We start from the raw sequence: 18,588 nt of genomic DNA, 5'->3' as shown, positions 1-18,588 counted from the left end.
TGGGAGCTGTGTCATAAAAGCAGTCATCTGGAGGTTTCTCTGAACAGAAGACAGGTAACACAGATGGGGGTGGGGGGTGTATAAACCAGGCCATTTAAATTAAAAAAGAAAGTGCATTGCATGTGTTTTAGGTGAAAGTGTTTGAGAGCAGGATTAGACAATGGGAGCTGGGTCACCCAGATAATGGTTTACACTTTCCATTTCCCAGCCATGAAATGGTGATGTTCCAAGCCTCTGGGTTTTTTGACTAGATCACACAACTAAATGCAAGACACGAGAAGTAAAGTGGCAATGGCTAAGGTGGTAGGTTCAGGGACTTTATTTCTCTACTCCCACTGGTTCCTTGCAAAGCACAGGTACAAGCACAGCCCTTGATCTCCACTGAAGGCAGCTTCAGCATGGCTTCACATCTGATGCATCTGTTTTCCAGAAAGCCAAAGAGCTGTGTTCTGTTGGGGAGAAAAAGATAAACATTCTAAGAGAAATGATCGTTTCTTGAATTTGTTAAGTAGCTAAGCCAAATCTAAAATACATGTTACAAAAGTGCAGAATAAATATGATTGTATGAATGATACCATTTAGTGTGGGGTTTAAATATTGGAGAGAAAACATTCAGGCAATGATTAGGCATGCATTTCCAAGAGAGAAAATAAAGGGTTTTAGATAACTCTGACAGTCGTGATTAAAAGAGAAAAAAAATACTGTATCATCCCTTTATTTATTCTTCAATGCATAACATTGCTGCATCTGTCTGAAGAACATGCAGAAGAACAGCCTGAAAAAATATATCAACAAGGCTCTGGTTTGTGGGGGGTTTTTTTGTTCTTGTTTTTGTTTTGGGGGATGTTTTTGTTTGTTTGTTTGGTTGGTTGGTTGGTTGGTTTTTTGGTTTTTTTTTTTTGTTTTTTGGGGGTTTTTTTTTTGGTACCAGGGATTGGACCCAGGGGTACTTTTACACTGAGCCACACCCCTCTGTCTTTTTATTTTGTATTTTCAGACAGGGTCTCACTAAGTTGCTTAGGGCCTCACTACTGGCTTTGAACTTGTGATCTTCCTGCCTCAGCCTCCCGAGTCACTGGGCTTACAGGCCTGCACCACCGCACCCAGCCCCTTTACTAATATTTTTCTATTGATCTATGCTAGGCTTATTATACTTTCTCAGTTTTAGTGCTTAACATCTCACCAGGGCCTCTGCCATCTTTTGCACAATAACATTTTATTCCATGCAGTTCTAACTGTTTGTAGTTATAATGTAGATATACTGTCATTGGTAGAGGACTTACTCCATGTCTGCACGACATTTCTAATAATCAAGCCTACCTTATGAGGTGTGCATCATTTCCTTCTCTCCCTCTGGTTGCCACTGCTTAGATCCCACTCTTCTTCACTCCATCTGCTCTCACCTGTCCTCTCCCAGCTGCCAATAGAGGGCCGCCCACTTTCCTGGAACATTTCTAAACTTAGAACTAGCAACAGCTTCAGCCTTTAGCTGGGTCTCCCTTCCTAGTGACAAAGATACTTACACCCTAAACCTGAAACCTAAAAGGTTAGCATTTAGTTCTCAAAATGCTAGTTATTATAACTTCTTTATCTCACACAAATTTAATATCATCTTCCCTAAAAATATTTTGCTCTAATGAATATCTTGCTCTAAAGGATAGTTTTCAAACTAGGCATGATGAAGGAAGGAAAAAAATTATAGCTCTATAGTTCAATTACTATTGCCATGAGTTCTTTTTCATTTGGGACAAAGAATTATTCAATATTTGGTTCAACACTATTGTTCAATTCTAACTTAAAATTATGTCAAATATCATAGTTTACCTTGACATTCATTGTGTAAACCATGATGCTGAATTTAAGGAAAATAATTGGAATTTTTTTATGCAAGTGGAGACAATAAACTGCTTCTGGCTTTATCTGATTGTTTTTTCCTGTCACCGGTCTTGTGGCCAATGGATGAGGTGAAGCACACCTTTAATCCCAGCAATTCTGGAGACTGAGGCAGGAGGATCACAAGTTCAAAGCCAGCCTCAGCAACTCAGCAAGTATCTGGCAATTTACAAGACCCTGTCTCAAAATAAAACATAAAAAAAGGCTGGGGACGTGGCTCAGTGGTTAAGTGCCCTCAAATTCAATCCCCAGTACAACAAACAAACAAACAAAAACCTTGATAAGGTGTCTTACAGTCATTATGTAACACAAGTGCTAATTATGGCGAGAGAAATCCTAGCGGAACACAGCAGTGCAGACTTACCCTTGAAACATTTGGGGATTTCAATGGTGCCGTCTATGCACTGAGCCTCCTCTGTATAGCTACACTTCTTTTCCTTATTTTTGCAGAAGAAAGAGACTTTTTCACCATGTTTCATTCCATCCTTAAATTTTTCCTGGAGCTTCACTCTCTCTCCTTGGTATAGCACAGTGGCTTTTTTAACAGATAATTTACAAGATGCTGAAAGAGAAAGTGCGTAGTTAAGACTTAAGAATTCAGTGAATCTTTCTTAAAGACAATGTATGTTTGAATTAATAGACAAGTATACCTGAAAGAAATGGGTCAAGGCAAGGGGATTCCAAGAAACGAACATAGTGGATAATGTCCATATGATTGCTAACAGCCAACCTCTATCAATAGAATCACCAAGCATGGCCTTCCACGGCCTTTCCCTATAGCAGCTACTAAGGTCAGAGCAGAAGTTTCAGCTTCTAGTCTTCAGTTTAAAACAAAACAAAACTTCATGTAAGCTACACTGCCCCACTCAGATCCCATTTATTAAGTTGGTATATCCTATCAGCTAGCCACTGTGGTCCACAATAGCTCACAAATGATCCTTTCTCTTAAAAAAGAAAAAAAAAAAAACCTTCAGCCATAGGGAGAGCACTTCATTAAGATGGTTGTGCAAACTACCCCTACTACCACCCTCAGAGTCAGGGAAGAGAACAGCCCACAGCCAATGACTAACCGACAAGGGGATACAAAATGCAGATCCCCATAAACTCAGAAACAATTTGTGCCCCAGAGTTCCTGGAATGATGAAAATGAACCAAACTCTAGAAGAGACCACACCCTGTTTAAAATATAATCTCAGGATCAGCAGCATCAGTGTCATCTGGGAACTTGCTTGAAATGCATAAACCAGATCCCATCCCAGATCTACTGAATCAGAAACTGGGGGTAGAGCCCAGAAATCTGAGTTTAAATAAGCCCTCTAGGAGATTCTGCTGCACAGTGAAAGTCAACAACCAGTGCCCTGCCTTATCCCTCCTGTCTCACTAGTTTTCTTCTGAGACACTAGCTTAAGAAATCAATTGCGCTTTAATCCCTGTCTATTTCCAAGGAATTCCAAACAAAGACACTACTCATTCATCATTTTACCTGCCGAGCCTAATTTTCTATTTCTGTGTAAACTGTTCAGCCCACAGCAACCCGAGCAGAGATACAATGCTAGGTTGCTATTCTTTGCATAAATGTGACACTGACTGGATCAAGACTGGATAGACATCTAACTCTAAATGACCCAGCATCTCAGAGAAAATATGCCGGCTGGTGACATATCCTTTGGCAGAGAGACCCTGGTGTATAATCAGGCCAAGTGTAAGTAAGCAGAGAGGTACAGAGATGGGAGAGGCCACTGGGAGGTGAAAAGAGTAGCCATAGTTCCAATCCTCAGAAGAACCAGTTGTATTTCATTTTCTCCTCTCCACACATCCTTTTTATCACAAGCCCCTGTTTCTTTGAACTAGTTTGAATGTGTAGTTGATTTTTTGCAACACAAAGAGCCTTGTGCAGATAGAGAAAGAAAAAAAAAAGATGTTTACAGGCAAGGATTTAAAAGCAAATATAAGAAGCCCACACGATCTTCCACCATATTATCTATACTTACAAAGGAATTGTTTATTTCCCACAGTTTAATCTCAAGCAAGCTTCCTTAACATGAAGCTTCACATGCCAATAGCTGTGAAGCAAGTGGAAAATGAATAGAACAAGAAAATAGCAAAAAAAAAAAAAGTTTTTTTAAAAAGAAAATGGCCAGCAAAGGCGGTCCACTGGATAAATTCAGAAACTTTGAGGACCCATATTTTCATACCTTTACAGCTTGGCTGTGCAGACCAGTTTCCCATTTTGGTGCATTCAACTTCTTCCGGGCCATCCAGGTTATATGTATCGTGGCATCCATACGTGGCTTTATCCTTGTAAGTCAATACTTGTTTTGCAGGATAGTTTACAAATCCATTGTCTGGTCTTGTTGGGAATGGGCATTTTACTTCTATAAAGTTTATTCAGTAAGACATATTAGTAATAAATAGGTTGCCCAGTAGTTTGAGAATGGTTACATTCTTGTCTCCATTACACTACTGAATTACTGGGTGTTCCCGAAACTGGAATGCAATTTCTAGGTATGTTATGCTGAATTCGGTCTCCATTCTCTTATACTTATGGGACTCTGAGTATTTAAAAAATAAACACCACTTGGAATGTAATTAATGACATTCTAGTGGGTGTTTGGGGCTTTCACATATAATCATTAAGGTGTCATTGCATTCTAAGATAGTGGCTTAGAAAAAAAAAATCTTTCTTATACTCAACAAACCATGAAATTAAAACACAAAGACCCCATTGCACACTTTGCACATCATTGTTTAATTTTGAAATGTCAAGCATAATCATCATTATTGTCTTCAGACTCTGCAAGAAGGCAGCATGAAATATGTCCAAGAAAAACAGTGCTGCTTTTCCAGCTTCCTCGAGATCCTCCCCAGTGAAGCCCCAACTCGTATCCCTAGTGACTGCAGCTCAGGAGAGCAAGGCTGCAGGCAGAAGCAGCCTGGGGAGGTAGTTTAATGAGGTGACATGTCACACTTGTTAATACTTGATACATCTAGGTGAAGGGTTGGAAAAAAAGGAGAAAAGAACCTACTGCTCAGGATTTGGGAGAATTAGTGAGATGACATTTATGTGACAGGAAACAAGTGCATGGCTCACAGTGAAGTGCTCCCAAAAAAGGTGCTAGCTTTTGTTGTTATTGGTAGTTCACCAACATGAAAATCCATTTATGTTTTGAATTATTCAATAGTTGCCCCTAATGTCTACCACTGGAGATGTTAACAGTCCTTAGCCTAACTCCTTGCATGCATGATAAACTCTATCATCTGTCATTTGTTATGCAGATGGCAAATCCAAAGATAGTGATGACAGATGAAGTGAAAGGAGGAAGAATTTTCATACTTTTTTTTAGAGAAAATCAAACATCACTGTGATTTTTTTTTTTTTTAAGTTTAGGTCAAGATTGCAAAGGCGTCAAAATTGGAGTGCCGCTCAGTTTTGATCTTTGTCTGCTAATGCAGACTTCTCTCCACCAGCCTCGTGGAAATGCTCAACTGTCTGTGGACACCCCTTGTCCTTGCATGGCTCTCTGACTTTGCAAGGGTTGTGCCCTGTGTGGTATACCTTTTTCTCATGCTCCTCTTCTCCAGGGCCTGTTCAAGGGTCATTACCTCTGGGAAGATTTCCCAGGTTGCTCCAGGCAGTTAGTTGCATGATATTTATTTCATTTCAGGTATTATCTAGTATTATCCCCCGTGCCTGGCACACAGCCTGACACATGGTAGATGCTCAGTAAACATTTGTGGAATGAGTACTTTGAAATACTCCATGAAAGTTGGAATTTTTTAATACTTTTCAAAACTGGGAATCCACACTACCATAATTATTTTGTCATATCATTCACTTACCCCTGCATTCTGGTAATTCAGTCCAGTTTCCATGAGCTGTGCAGGTAATTGTATTATTTCCAAACATAGCATATTTCGGCAAACATTCAAAGACTGCCGTGTCCCGGTAGAGGGAGTTGTTCCCAACTGATGGCTTATGAACATGCAGTGTTGCAAATTTAGGTACTGGTGGTGGAGGACAGGTTATGGCTGGGAAAAGAAATAACATCATTTCTATGAAAATAGTTGAGTCTTGTAAATGTACTCTTTTCAGGGAGGAAAAAAAAAGGAAAATCCAAAACTGAACTTGAGAAAATGTGAAATTTGATCAAATAACAGGGAAATAAGAATCAATTATAAATGCCAAATAAGAAAATGCGATTCCCAAATTGGATGTCCAATCCAGTCAAAAAACTAAAAACTGAAGAAAATTAAGTTTTGCTGCTTTTAATTTGTCCTTTACAACACAATGATTAGGTTTCCATAAAATCTTTTATCTAAATGCTACCTTGGAAGATGTTTCTGGAAGGTAGAATTTATGGAGAACACGGCTAGAACACCATCCTAAAATAATGACTGAAGACAGCATTTGGTACAAAGTTGTGACATCTGAGTTCCATTGCTAGCTCAGTTTGTTTGTTCTATTAAATGTCTCCTGCTTTTGGACTTTGTATGCATGGGGCTTATACGTGCAGCCTCCAGGACACAGAGACACGGCCGTGGCTTATCACCATGCCCTGACCAATAAGGAATTTCAACAAGTTCAGAGACAGTTACACCAATCCACAACCAAGTGACCCAATTGTGATTTGACTTGAAATATCTTCAAAGAGTGGTCCATGGACTAGCAGTTTGGGCACTGTATTCAAGTTGCATGCATATTAAATCCTGGGAGCTTATTAGAAATGTGGAAGCCCAGCCTCCACCTTGGATGCTTGAATCAGAGTCTACACTTTAATAACATGCGCAGGTGATTCATATGTACATTAAAGTGTGAGAATCACTCATTCAGATCAGATTGAAGATGAAGTAGCCTGTTTGAAACTAAAAAGACAAGGTGAATTTATATCATTGGTATAAAGCTACTTGAAATGGTGAACAAATTATTTATAGGAACCTAGGTGATTCCTACTGCTGAGTAAAACCTCTACTTAATTTATCCTTAAAGAGCTTGTTTTTGTAGTTTGGTTTTTCTAAAATTAGATTCTAAAATTAGAATTTATTTGGAATTGCTTTACTTTTCTATTTGCTTTTTTTTTTTTTTTTTTTTTTTTTTGCTAGGATCGATCTCACTGAAAAGTTAAACAACTTTTGCTGTTACCTATTCTGATACCTGGGCCTCCTGGTCAAAGATTGGACTTACATAAAATCACCAAGTTTGGAAACATGAGAACAGCCCTCCTTGCAGAAAAAAGGCCCATGCCGAGTCTGACTGACATAACCTGAACGAGCTCCCCCCTGCCCCCAGGACTCTGGAGGAATCTGTCAGGAATCCTAGACTGCAAGGCCCTTGGAGGGCTCTTAACTCACCCCTTTATTTCTCATCATTCCAGAAGTGGAACACCTACAAAAGCTTAAATTGAGCTATAAATATATTATATTGAGCTATAAATATATTCTTTTGAGAAAACTAATAGGAGAATGGTTGGAGAATTCTAAATTAGTTTTGAATTCATTGTGCAAATGGCATAAACTTTTCTGAGAAAATTACTTCTACTAAATGTTCAACTGAACGAAATATCATGTACATAACTGACACATAATATAAGAAATGCATTCTAGAACTTACCTGTCATTTACTTTGAGAAATGTACTGTATTGCAAAGTGTTAATGTTTCAAAGTAGCTGCCTATCAATAGGACGCTGGGACAAGGTATCATCACAATAATGTGCTAGGCACTGCACGGCTGCAGTACACTCTACTGGTTGCCCCTTGTGGTTATTTGTTGACAAGTTGTGACTTGTGCTCTTGTACCTCAAAGAATATTCTAGAGAAAACAATTATGCTGAATGCTTGAGGAAAATTAAATTCTAGGTATCTTTGAAGAATGTTTGACCGTGAATTAAATGATCATCAGACATTATGAACACAATTCCATAAAAAAATAAAAAGAGTGGAGCCAAGGTGCCTCAACCAAAGGCAGTGGGGACCTGTAACAACAGCAGCGGGGATGTGGATAAAATAATTGGATGGTTTCCAAGTAGTCCAGTTTTGTTAGAGGTAAAAAGAAAAAAAATATTGGCCTTCATTCACTCAAATAATTGATATATGTGTTCTAAGTGCACAGATTATTCACAAATTCATAAACAAAGACAAGAAATGTCTCAGAAACTTGTTGACTTTCCAGAGACATCTGCTTAGCATATGATGCAATGAAAACCCACCAGGAGGAAAACAGCACAATATTCCTGAACCTATTATATATACACAGTGTGTGTGTGTGTGTGTGTGTGTGTGTGTGTGTGTGAATGATACTATTTTATCCAAGTGTCCTATTTATAGGACAATCTGTATTTTCATTCTTTTTTAAAAAAAAAACCCTCTTTTTAGTTATATCTTTATTTTGTTTATTTTTATGTGGTGCTGAGGATCGAACCCAGTGCCTCCACACAATCTAGGTAAGCACTCTACCTCTGAACTATAGCCCCAGCCCTGTATTTTCATTCTTAATGATAAATGAAGGATGCATAAGCTTCAGATTATGATTTCCAATGTATTATAATACACTTTGTCAATTTCCTTAGGATATTTGCAGAATTGAAAATGCGGGGCTTCATGGGTTACTGTGAAGGGTTACTTTTATGTCTCCATCACTAGAATCATTCTCTGGGGACAAAACTGTCTTCTTCAGCCTTACAGCCTCAGTGCTGAGCAGGATCTGGCATATCCTGGATCATTAATTCATGCTTACTAAAGATGGGGATGAATGAATGAATGAATGGGGTTCCAGAGCAGGGGATGGGGAGGTAGGGGAAATGCCAATCTCACGGCTTGTGGAAGTTCCCCTAGTCAAACTGACAGTCCCCAATAAGCCAATGCCAGGCATATCTAAACCCTTGCCAAAACACCATGGAGGCTTTGGAATTGGCAAACCCAGCAATTACTGGCCCCACCAGGTAATGGATATGACATGTGTTCTTGAGTAAAATGTCTTCTATCATTCTAGTGTGGTTGATCATCTCAGGATGAACCTAGGGTGACCAACCATCTCCCTGAGCCAGAAATGGTAGGATTCTGGGACTAAGGAGTTTCTGGGATGTGGGACTCTCAGTGCTAAAAACAAGACATTTTGGGACAAACCACTAGTCACCCTACCCATGAGTGAGACCCATAAACTCACCCGCACAGACAGGAAGCTCTGGACTCCATTTTCCTTCCTCAGTGCATTGAGAAGAACTAGTTCCATTCAGATAAAACCTGCAAAGAAAAATTTCAATCTATCAAGCTATCCTTGGCATCTCAAATGTTCTGGGGATTGAATCCAGGCACTTGTACATGCTGAGCATGTGCTCTGCCTCTGAGCTCTATACTCGCAGCCCCTATAGCCTCTCCTGCCCCCAGAGACAGGGTCTCACACGATGTTGGCCAGGTTGGCCTCCTAGGTGCAAGTGATCCTCCTGCCTTGGCCCCCTGAGTAGCTGAGACTAGAAGTGTGCACCACTGTACCCCAGCATTCTCCATTCTATGGGCTTCTACCGTCTTATCTACTATACATGCTTTTCCTGAGGATCTTAACTAATCTTGGGGCCCATAGAGTGTCCCAGAAAATGCTGCAGGTGAATTGTTGGATATTTCCATAGCTGTTGATGTAGAAGCCAAAACCCCAAATTACTCACTTCTTCTCTACTCTTTACTATACCCTCAATACCACTGTAATATATATTAAAAGTGGGACTAAGCTTGTTTTGAATACAGCAAGTTCAATCTAAAGTCTAGAAATGAAATATTAACCAGTCTTGATGTCTAACTGTACTCAGCTGCTTAGTTTCATAAAAGTCCTTACCCGGTATTACAAGCAAAACTGATCATGTTGGGATATTCAAAAGTTGTATAGCGTACTGCTCCGTTTTCTAAGATTCCAGCAAAAGGACATACTCTGGCTGTGATTTAAGAAGACAAAGGTAAATTTCTGCTTGTAGAATTTTCATTAAAGCAAAAATACATGAACTTGTCTCATCCTTTGATTAGTAACTCTACTAGTAACTCTTCTAAGAGAGCAAGACTAAGGCAAATGATACATGCACCAAGTGCTCATTACACTGTCCTGCTAATTGCAGAATTTGGATATTCTAGATGTTCACTGTCAGGATTGTTTCAATTAATCAAGGTAAATCAACAGTTGAACTATTATATATTCAATAAAATATAAATTATGAAGATTCTAGGGATGTAGTCAATTTTTATGATATGCTGATGAAAATAGAAAAATACAAAATTATACACACACTATGCAATAATATGAGGTATACACATGGAAATTAACTTTAAAATGATATTGTTAGGGGTTGGGGTTGTGGCTCAGTGGTAAAGCACTTGCCTAGCATGTGTGAGGCACTGGGTTCGATCCTCAGCACCAAATAAAAATAAATTAAAATAAAATAAAGGTATTATGTCCATCTCAACTAAAATTTTTTAAAAATGATAGTTAATATTCCAAAGTTATTGCTGATTTAAAGTAGAATTTTCCCCAGTAATGGCATAATGATTTTTCATTAAAAATTATGTTTAGAGCCTCGGAAATACAGCACATGCTCAGCATGCACAAGACCCTATATTTGATCCCTAGCACCAAAAATATAAAAAGCTTATTTTTTAATTTAAAAAAAGGCATATTAAAATCACTTGAATAAACATTTGTAATTATAGCAAAGTTTATGTCTATATAAAAATAATAATTAGAGCTCTGATAGGCTCATTTAGTTATTTTTACTGCCTTACTTCTACATATACTTCCCAGGAATCCAGTGTGTTTCATTTCTTAATATTTGACCATAAAAATAAGGCTAGCATTATTTCATAGAACCATCCTGAGGGATAAATAAAAGTAACTATCTGCAATAAAACAATAGTAATATATATAATTTATATTATAAATTTAACATATATTACATTTATTTACATTTTATTGTAAATATATACATAATTTAGATGAAATTTATATTCACTTCAGTAATCCTTCATTCTGCTTTTATTTTGAGGCATAGACCAAAGTTATGGTAATTTTCCAATTTTGTTTGTCCAAGTGTCTCTTTGGCATCACTTTGTAGCTCACACTGTCTCCACTTGTCTTTTAACTTCTTTTAACCCTTTGATGGGTCGTGGTCTCTTTTCTTAACCTCCCTTAGGGCCAGGCTATAACCTCCTTCTATCCTCTAAATTGCATCCATTGTCCTTGCTCTCTCCCACAGAGCCTTCCAGGCCCTCTTGTTCCTCCACAGCCAGCCCCTACTGGCCCCTGCACCCAGAGCATGACAACTTAGGTTATTCCCCGTCAACGTCCAGAACCCAAATGAAGGAAGAGAATGTGAGAGAAGGTGACAACTTACGTGTGCATTTCAGAGTGTTGATGGGCCACATCCCCGTGAGAGGACAAGTAAACCTTCTCATCCCTCCCCGGGACACATAGCCCGGCTTGCAGGAGTATACTATCTGCTCCCCTGGCTCATAGGATGTTTTTAATGGAATAACTGTGGAAAATGGCAAGACATCTGGCTGGGGACAGGCTGAAATAGAGCACCAAGAAGATGGTTAAGAAGTCTCTTCATATATTTAAGTTCAAAGCACACATGTGGAAAATAGTCACTGCCACCAACAATAAGTATACCAAATTCCACACCAAATGCTTCTTGTGTAATTTCTCATCTAGTTTCCTCAACGGTCATTTGTAGTGGGTATTATTATTATCCCCATATTACAGGTCTGTACCCTGAGGCTCAAGTGGCTGAGTGTCTTATGAAGGAGCTTTAAGTCTATCAATATCAAAGAGTAAATGCCAATTCAGTCTCTCCAACATCTACTCTAAATTAAAGACTATTATTGATCCCTGACATATATTAGGATGTTAGATATATTAGTTATTGTCTCAAAGCAAGAATACTTACTCCGTCCTGCAACAATAGCATGGCAGAGAAAACTCGAGAGCAGGATGAGCACTGGAGAAAACATTGTCGATGATTCACCCTGGCACCACCAAAGTGGGATCCCTCTGCTAAAAAAGAGAGACACAAATATGAACATGCTTAAATATTAAACCACTTTTGGGGTGTACTTTTATCTCTGTAAATAGGAGATAAAATGTCATGTTTTGAAAGGAACTCTGAGATCTCCATTCTTTAATCATTTACTCCACATGGGCGAGTCTATTGTGAAATCTTTGGTAGACGGTTTCCTCTTTGGTACATGACATTTTTCTTAAGAGCACATAGTAGTTCATTATCGCCTCTCGAAGAACCCTGATAATTTCTAGATTGCTCGGACCTCTCATTCTCCATCTTTTGTTTCCTGTATGTTGTAGATGGATCACCAAAGTCTCCTGTCTCACCAACATCCTGGTAATATAAATTTAACTCAATCTGTGTCTCCATCTCCACATCTCTAAAATGATCTTCCAGTTTCCAACTGTGTGATTCTAAAGAACATCTTCAAGGAGACACCTACACCTTAACACATGAACTTGACATCTCACAAATATGACAATTTCTTGCCAATTTCACTTTTACATGTTGTTAATAATAATATCCACCTGTGGCTCCAGTTGTATGACCTTAGAGTCCTCCTTGATTCCTCAATCTCAATGGATGAACAGGACTTTATGTCAAATCAATATAAAGTCCTGTTCATCCATTCATAGTACATCTTAAATCTGTCCAGGGAGGTTTCTGGTCTGTTTTAGGGGTTGAAAAGTTGATATGATATTACAGGTTGGGACTCAAAGAAGAAAAGGAGTTGAGTAGGAAGAGAGAATGGGCAATTGCTGATGATGTTGCTTGGGAGAGCTTGGAGAGGACCATCCATGACTCCATATTTCTCTAATACATCATTTACTCTAAGAAACTGAATATACAGATGGACCATGGCCAGACCATATATGAAAATAGACTGGTCTCTGCAGCACCCAGTCTAGGAAGTGAATCCACAACCTCTGTAGCAATTGGCCCAATTTGAGAAAGCCAAACAAGTTCTTCTAATCACTCACACAGAGGATGTCGCACATCCAATTAGCTTGCCTCCATCTTCCCCACACCATCAACCCACCAGGACATACTAGAAACCTTACATTTTTTTCTGTTATGAAGTTTTCCCACTCTGCCTCATTTTGAGTCTCTGCCTAATACACGATGATGGCTGACTTCCTGGCTATAGCAAGTTCTGAACCAACAACCTCTGTTAGTTTTCACTTGGGTGGTCTTGATTTATACCCATGGGTCCAAAGTTCCTTGACACACATCACTTGATAAATTCTTGGGTCAGGCAGTGATTCTTAAACTACGCTTCTGATGAACACTGTGTTCCATGATAAGAAAAGTATGCTCCTGGGGCCGTCGTGGCTCAGCGGTAGAGCACTCGCCTAGCACGCGCAAGGCCCTGGGTTTGATCCTCGGCACCACATAAAAATAAATAAATAAAATCAAGGTATGACAAAAAAAAAAGTGTGCTTCTTCCAATAGAAAATGATGGTGGTTCTTCTTTTGCCCTTCTAACGGCAGGGATTCTTGCTAACTGGATAAATTCCAGGTACCGTTTTATTGTAGCAAATTCCCTCAACAGGTGGAGAAGAGAAAACACGAATAAAGCTGAGAGGTGCTGAGCTGTTCTGCATAATGAAGATCTAAGGTAGGTGGAGAAAGAGAGGAATCAACCAGGATTGGCATCAGGAAAAGAAAACTAGGTGAAAAAAAGTTTAAATTGAGAAGAGAATATTTTTGGCAGACGCTGCAAAACTGATCAAATTAAGAGGAGCAGTGAGGAGAGAAGGGTTTTAATGATGTTTGCTAATAGATATATTCTCTTTCCTGAGGAAGTTTTCCAGAAGGATAAAAATATTCTATGTTTTATTTTAGGTGGTTGTACTTGCATACCTGCAATTTTCCAAAGTCATCCAACTACACATTTAATATCGGTACATTTCCTTAATTATATCTCAACTGGAAACCAACGCGTTTCTTCCTTCTTTCCTCTCATTTCTTTCGTCCCTCCTGCTCCCTCTCCTGTCTTTCTTTCCTCCTTTCCTACCTCTCTCTCTCTCTCCCTCTCTTCCTTCCTTCCACCTAAACTCAGTCCCAAACTCAAGGGAACCTGAATGGGTCAGTCGAGGTGATCCGTGTGAGGATGTGACAAGAGGGGCTACATACAAGATTCCGAGCCAACAAGCAGATATGTTCAGGATATCAGGAGTGAGATTTCTCATTGACAAAGGGAAGTGGCCGTACAGAGAGAAGGAAAGTTCGAAGGAACCCTGTGGCCTTGGACTGGAGAAGGAGATAGCAGTACAATTTTTGCATGTGTAGAGGGTGTTTTGGTTTAGATCTGAAATTTCTCCCCAAAGCTCATGTGTTGAAGGTTTGGTTCTAGAGGCAACAGTGTTCAGAGGTGAGGCCTTTGGTAGGTGATTAGATCATGAGGGCTCTAATCCATCGATGGAATAATCCATTGGTAGATTCATAGTTTAGTAGGCTATTGGGATGTGGTGGAAACTCAGGCGACAGGTCCCAGTTGAAGGAAATAGTTTCTTTGGGATGTGCCCGAGAAGGCTTTATCTGCTCCTGGCCCTTCCTGCTCTCTGTTTTCCAGCTGCCATGAAGTGAGCAGCTTTGTTCTACAACATGCTGCCCACTGTGATAGTCTGCCTCACCACAGGCCTAAAGCAATGGATCCAGCAAACACTGGACTGAAACTGAGCCAAAATAAATCTTTTCTCCTTCTACATTGCTTCTTTCAGGCATTTTGTCACCGCAATGGAAAATGGACTAAATCAGTAGATAGACCCAGAAATAAATATAGGTTACAATGGTGTGCCTGCTCATCCATATGATTCCCAGCTCTGTACACTAGGATAGCCTGGGAACCACAATGCACCCAGTAACAATGAGCACCCCTGGTCCCTACATCTTGGTTTCTGAAAATCAGCTCTCCATTGAAAAAAGCCAGGCTCCTTGGAAAATTGACTGTTTCAGGACTGGGGCAGGGAAATATCTGGATGTGAAGAACAACTTCAGATAACGCTCAGAGAATGATAGGAACATGCCAAAATGTCTCCGAAGAACTTAAAGGGTCCCTGATCCAATTCGGGACAAGCTCTGTGTCAAGTAAATAAAGATAGTAGTGAGTTATCATCCACTGAACAAGATAGGAGCCAAAACCAGGTGTGTTGGCATGCATCTACAATCCCAGCTACTCAGGAGGCTGAGATAGGAGGATCACTTGAGCCCAGGAGTTCCAGGCTAGTCTGAGCAACATAGTAACACCTCATCTCAATTTTTTTAAGTTTTTTTTTTTTTTTTAGTTATAGATGAACACAATGCCTTTATTTATTTATTTTTATGTGGTGCTGAGGAATGAACCCAGTGTTTTACACATGCTAAGCAAGCATGAGCCACAACAACAGCCACTCAATCTTTTCTTAAATTAATCTGAAAAATAGAAGGTAGTGAGTCTACTTTGATAGCAATAAACATGTAATAAGTATATGGAGAGATAAGGAAGTTCTCATAGTAGGATGCCAATCAATTGTACAGTAGGAACACTATAACTAGAAAATCATAATTCTGAAATCATCATAGAAATATTTAATTCTGGCAAAAAAAATAGCAATAGATGATAAAACTAGAGGGCACAAGTGGGATAAGAAATGAAATGCTCTCATAGTCCTAAAAACGTTTCTGCATATAATTATTTATTGCAAAGGAGGGGAAAGCAGAATTTATTTGGGAAGAACCTGGCAGACACCATCAATCAAAATTAATGCCACCATTAACAGGAACAATTGGCATCGCATGCTCCCCCCTCCCACAGAATGCAATGAGAAGAATACAATATCACTCTGCAATAGTCCTACCCAAAACATACTGATTTGAGTCATACCACAAGCATTGTATACACTCCAGTCGAAAGACACTGTGTAACCTGACTGTCCTGGAATCTTCAAAAAGCAAAAGCTACAAAGGGCAAAGAAAAGACTGAGGGAATTTAGAGACACATAATAAATGGGTGCATCATGTGATACTTCTGCTGTGAGCCTGAAGGGACATCTGGTGCAAATTTTGGAAATTTGGGATTAAAAGGGTATGGAAATTTTTTTGTTCTATTTCTGCAACTTCTCTGTATGTTTGAAATTGAAATTATTTTAAAATAACATTTTTTAAAAAGTGCTTTTTTTGTGGATTTCTTGAGGATGTTTTCAGTGGGTTACTAGGGGAGACTTTGCCTGACTTTTTTATTTGTTTTAGTGCTGGGGTTCGAACCCAGCCTCGTACTTGCTAAGCACATGCTCTACTCTTGAGCTATACCCCCAGGTCCAAGATTCTATTCTTAAACTGCACCACGTGAGGCCTCAAATTTCATTTGCATCACCCCTTAATAATCAATGCAATTCTCTTAATTTTCTTTCCCTTCCTTCCCTTTCTCTCTCAACATCGTCACCCTGCTCTTATTTGCCAGCTACTGAACCTTGGAAAATGATGCCAAATAACAGTAACAGTAAAATGTAAAAATACTAGATCAAAGTTAGTCTGACAGGAGTCATGTGGACTTGTGGTTGCTATTTTCATTTTTATTTTTTGGCTGGTAAAATTTTCGCTTGTTCCCTTAATTAAATGCAAAGATGATAGAAGAAAATCTGCACAATTAATAAATTATGATTATTATTAGTCCTAAGTGCTTTGCCACTTGAACATGTCTGAGAACTACAAAATGTTCCCAGAACTCTTCCAAAAACACACATGGGTCTGATGAAAAGCCTTCTGGAAAGACAAGATGAAATTGTACCATTCAATTATTTCCATCTTCCCATTTGGGATACATTGTTCTGTATAACTTGAGTACTGTGTAGTTATCTCCTGACTGATCTATCTTCCTTTCCATGTATTTCAACTCACACTGCAAAAGTTAACCTAGGATAATAACCAAAGGACTGGCAGATTATCAATGTTAAATGATGTTTTAAAGATACAACCCTCCAAGTGTGATTTAGTAGAGCAAATGGAAAAATTATTAAGAAAAAAAAATCCAAGGAATTTCAGAAAATCAATTTGTATTGTTGGGGTTTCTACTCACCAGTAATGACTAGCCATCTTTCGATTTAATGTTACACGTATTGTGTTACATTTTATCAAATCATAAGTGGGAATAGACATAGACACTTAGGCTGAAGAACACACAGTAATATTTATTTTGCAAAAAACACAGGACCTTGTACTTAAAATTCTTAATAATTGTATATCTTTTCCTACCCTAATTTATAAATTAAAGTATAGAGACCTGGACTCAGAGTCCAAAGTTTGTATTCCTAAAACCACATTGCTTCACATTTAAAAGCTTAATCTTATTTACTCCACAAGCAGAGACTTTGACCTTGTCATTAAACATTTAGCAACAGTTTAGATTTATTTTTTAAACTGCTTTCAATGTTGTCTCTTTCTGGATTGGAATCCTAGCCAATGTCCACCAACAAGGTCTCAGCGAGACTTGTAGGTATCTTTGCTCCTACAATAATAAAATCTATCAGAAATTGTGTTCACCTTTGCAAAGGGAATAAGGAGTTAGGGCTTAGTGAGCATGATTAAATATGTTTAGAAATGTGTACATTGTTGGCCTAAATCAATACCGAGGACATTTTTGTTGGAAACTGGGATCCTCCAAACATATAGCTTTTACCCTGAAAAAAACCTAATATTTATGGGTTGCAATTTCTATTTTTATCCAGAGCAGGTTATTCTTAACTTTGACTTCACATTAGAATCTCCCACTTCATTTTTAAAAATACGAAAGCCTGGGGCTCTATTCTAGAACGTTTGAAACAATTTCTGGAATTAGGCCTTTAGTGTTTTTGAGTATCCAGATAATTAAGACTGCAGTGAGTGTCAAGCCCCATGGTTCTAGCATGTCAGTGTTTACCTGTTTCTCTCTTGCCAAAGGGAGAGTACTTTCTATTCTTTCTGTTTTATACAATTCCTGATCTCTTGTGAGTTACCTCTTGGGTTTTATTGATGCATTCATTCTTTTTTTTTTTTTTTCTGCAGTACTGAGATTGAACCCAGGGAGGACACCCTACTACTGATCTACTTCCCCAGTCCTTTTTATTTTTTATTTTGAGACAATATCTCACTAAGTTGCCCAGGCTGGCCTTGAACTTGTAATCCTCCTACCTCAGCCTCCCAAGTGGCTGGGATTACAGGTGTGTGCTATAGTGCCTGGCTAATACAATCATTCTTTTACACACATTTACTAAGTCCTTGCTGAGCTCTACCTTATGATTGATACTGGAATTTCAGAAATAGAGAGAACTTCACTATTGCCTAGAAGGAGTTCATGGTTTACTAAAACCAAGGTGCAACACTGTTTGGTTTATGACTCTAAAGCAATATATAAAGGGCTAGGGTTGTGACTTAGTGGTAGAGCACTCACTGGCACATGTGAGGCACTAGGTTCGATCCTCAGCACCACATAAACAAATTAAATAAAAGCACTATGCCTATCTACAGCTAAAACAAAATATTTTAAAAAGTAAGGTGCTTGTGTTTCCCAGCGTGTAAGGATGTAATGGTAAGAATGAGCATATCCAGGAATGCACAAAACAGTGTGATATACTCCAACCACTGCAGACAGCCGAAGGTGGCTGGTGCAGAATATTTCAAGTGAGGAGTAACAGGAAATGAGCC

At 38.8% G+C, this 18,588-nt stretch overlaps 1 protein-coding gene across 2 annotated transcripts; it reads right to left on the bottom strand.

Moving 5' to 3' along the window:
- Positions 1-303: 303 nt before the first annotated feature.
- On the bottom strand, positions 304-11,923 carry Apoh (apolipoprotein H). Of its 2 annotated transcripts, XM_026406651.2 has the most exons (8): positions 11,815-11,923; positions 11,260-11,436; positions 9,717-9,813; positions 9,054-9,130; positions 5,734-5,922; positions 4,089-4,268; positions 2,258-2,455; positions 304-449 (listed from the first exon to the last, which is right to left on the bottom strand). In XM_026406651.2, the coding sequence occupies exons 1-8, from the start codon at positions 11,876-11,878 to the stop codon at positions 394-396; spliced, it is 1,038 nt and encodes a 345-aa protein (XP_026262436.1). In that variant the 5' UTR covers positions 11,879-11,923; the 3' UTR covers positions 304-393. The 2 variants fall into 2 exon arrangements, with proteins under 2 accessions (XP_026262436.1, XP_026262437.1); XM_026406652.2 differs by lacking the exon at positions 11,260-11,436.
- Between the last annotated feature and the right edge of the window lie 6,665 nt (positions 11,924-18,588).

Source organism: Urocitellus parryii, chromosome 7, assembly GCF_045843805.1.
Source record: "Urocitellus parryii isolate mUroPar1 chromosome 7, mUroPar1.hap1, whole genome shotgun sequence".
Taxonomy (NCBI): domain Eukaryota; kingdom Metazoa; phylum Chordata; class Mammalia; order Rodentia; family Sciuridae; genus Urocitellus; species Urocitellus parryii.
Note: the sequence above shows the minus strand (reverse complement) of the source record. Positions and strands in the feature narration are given on the sequence as shown.

Bases quoted from the DNA above. Each gene is read 5' to 3' on its own strand.
- Apoh (XM_026406651.2), bottom strand. From the start codon at position 11,878: ATGTTTTCTCCAGTGCTCATCCTGCTCTCGAGTTTTCTCTGCCATGCT. The intron at 5,923-9,053 runs GTGAGTTTATGG...TTCTTTTCCCAG, and splicing joins AGAGCTTCCTGTCTGTGCGG to CCATAACCTGTCCTCCACCA. The intron at 2,456-4,088 runs GTATGAAAATAT...TTTCTCTTTCAG, and splicing joins TGCACAGCCAAGCTGTAAAG to CATCTTGTAAATTATCTGTT.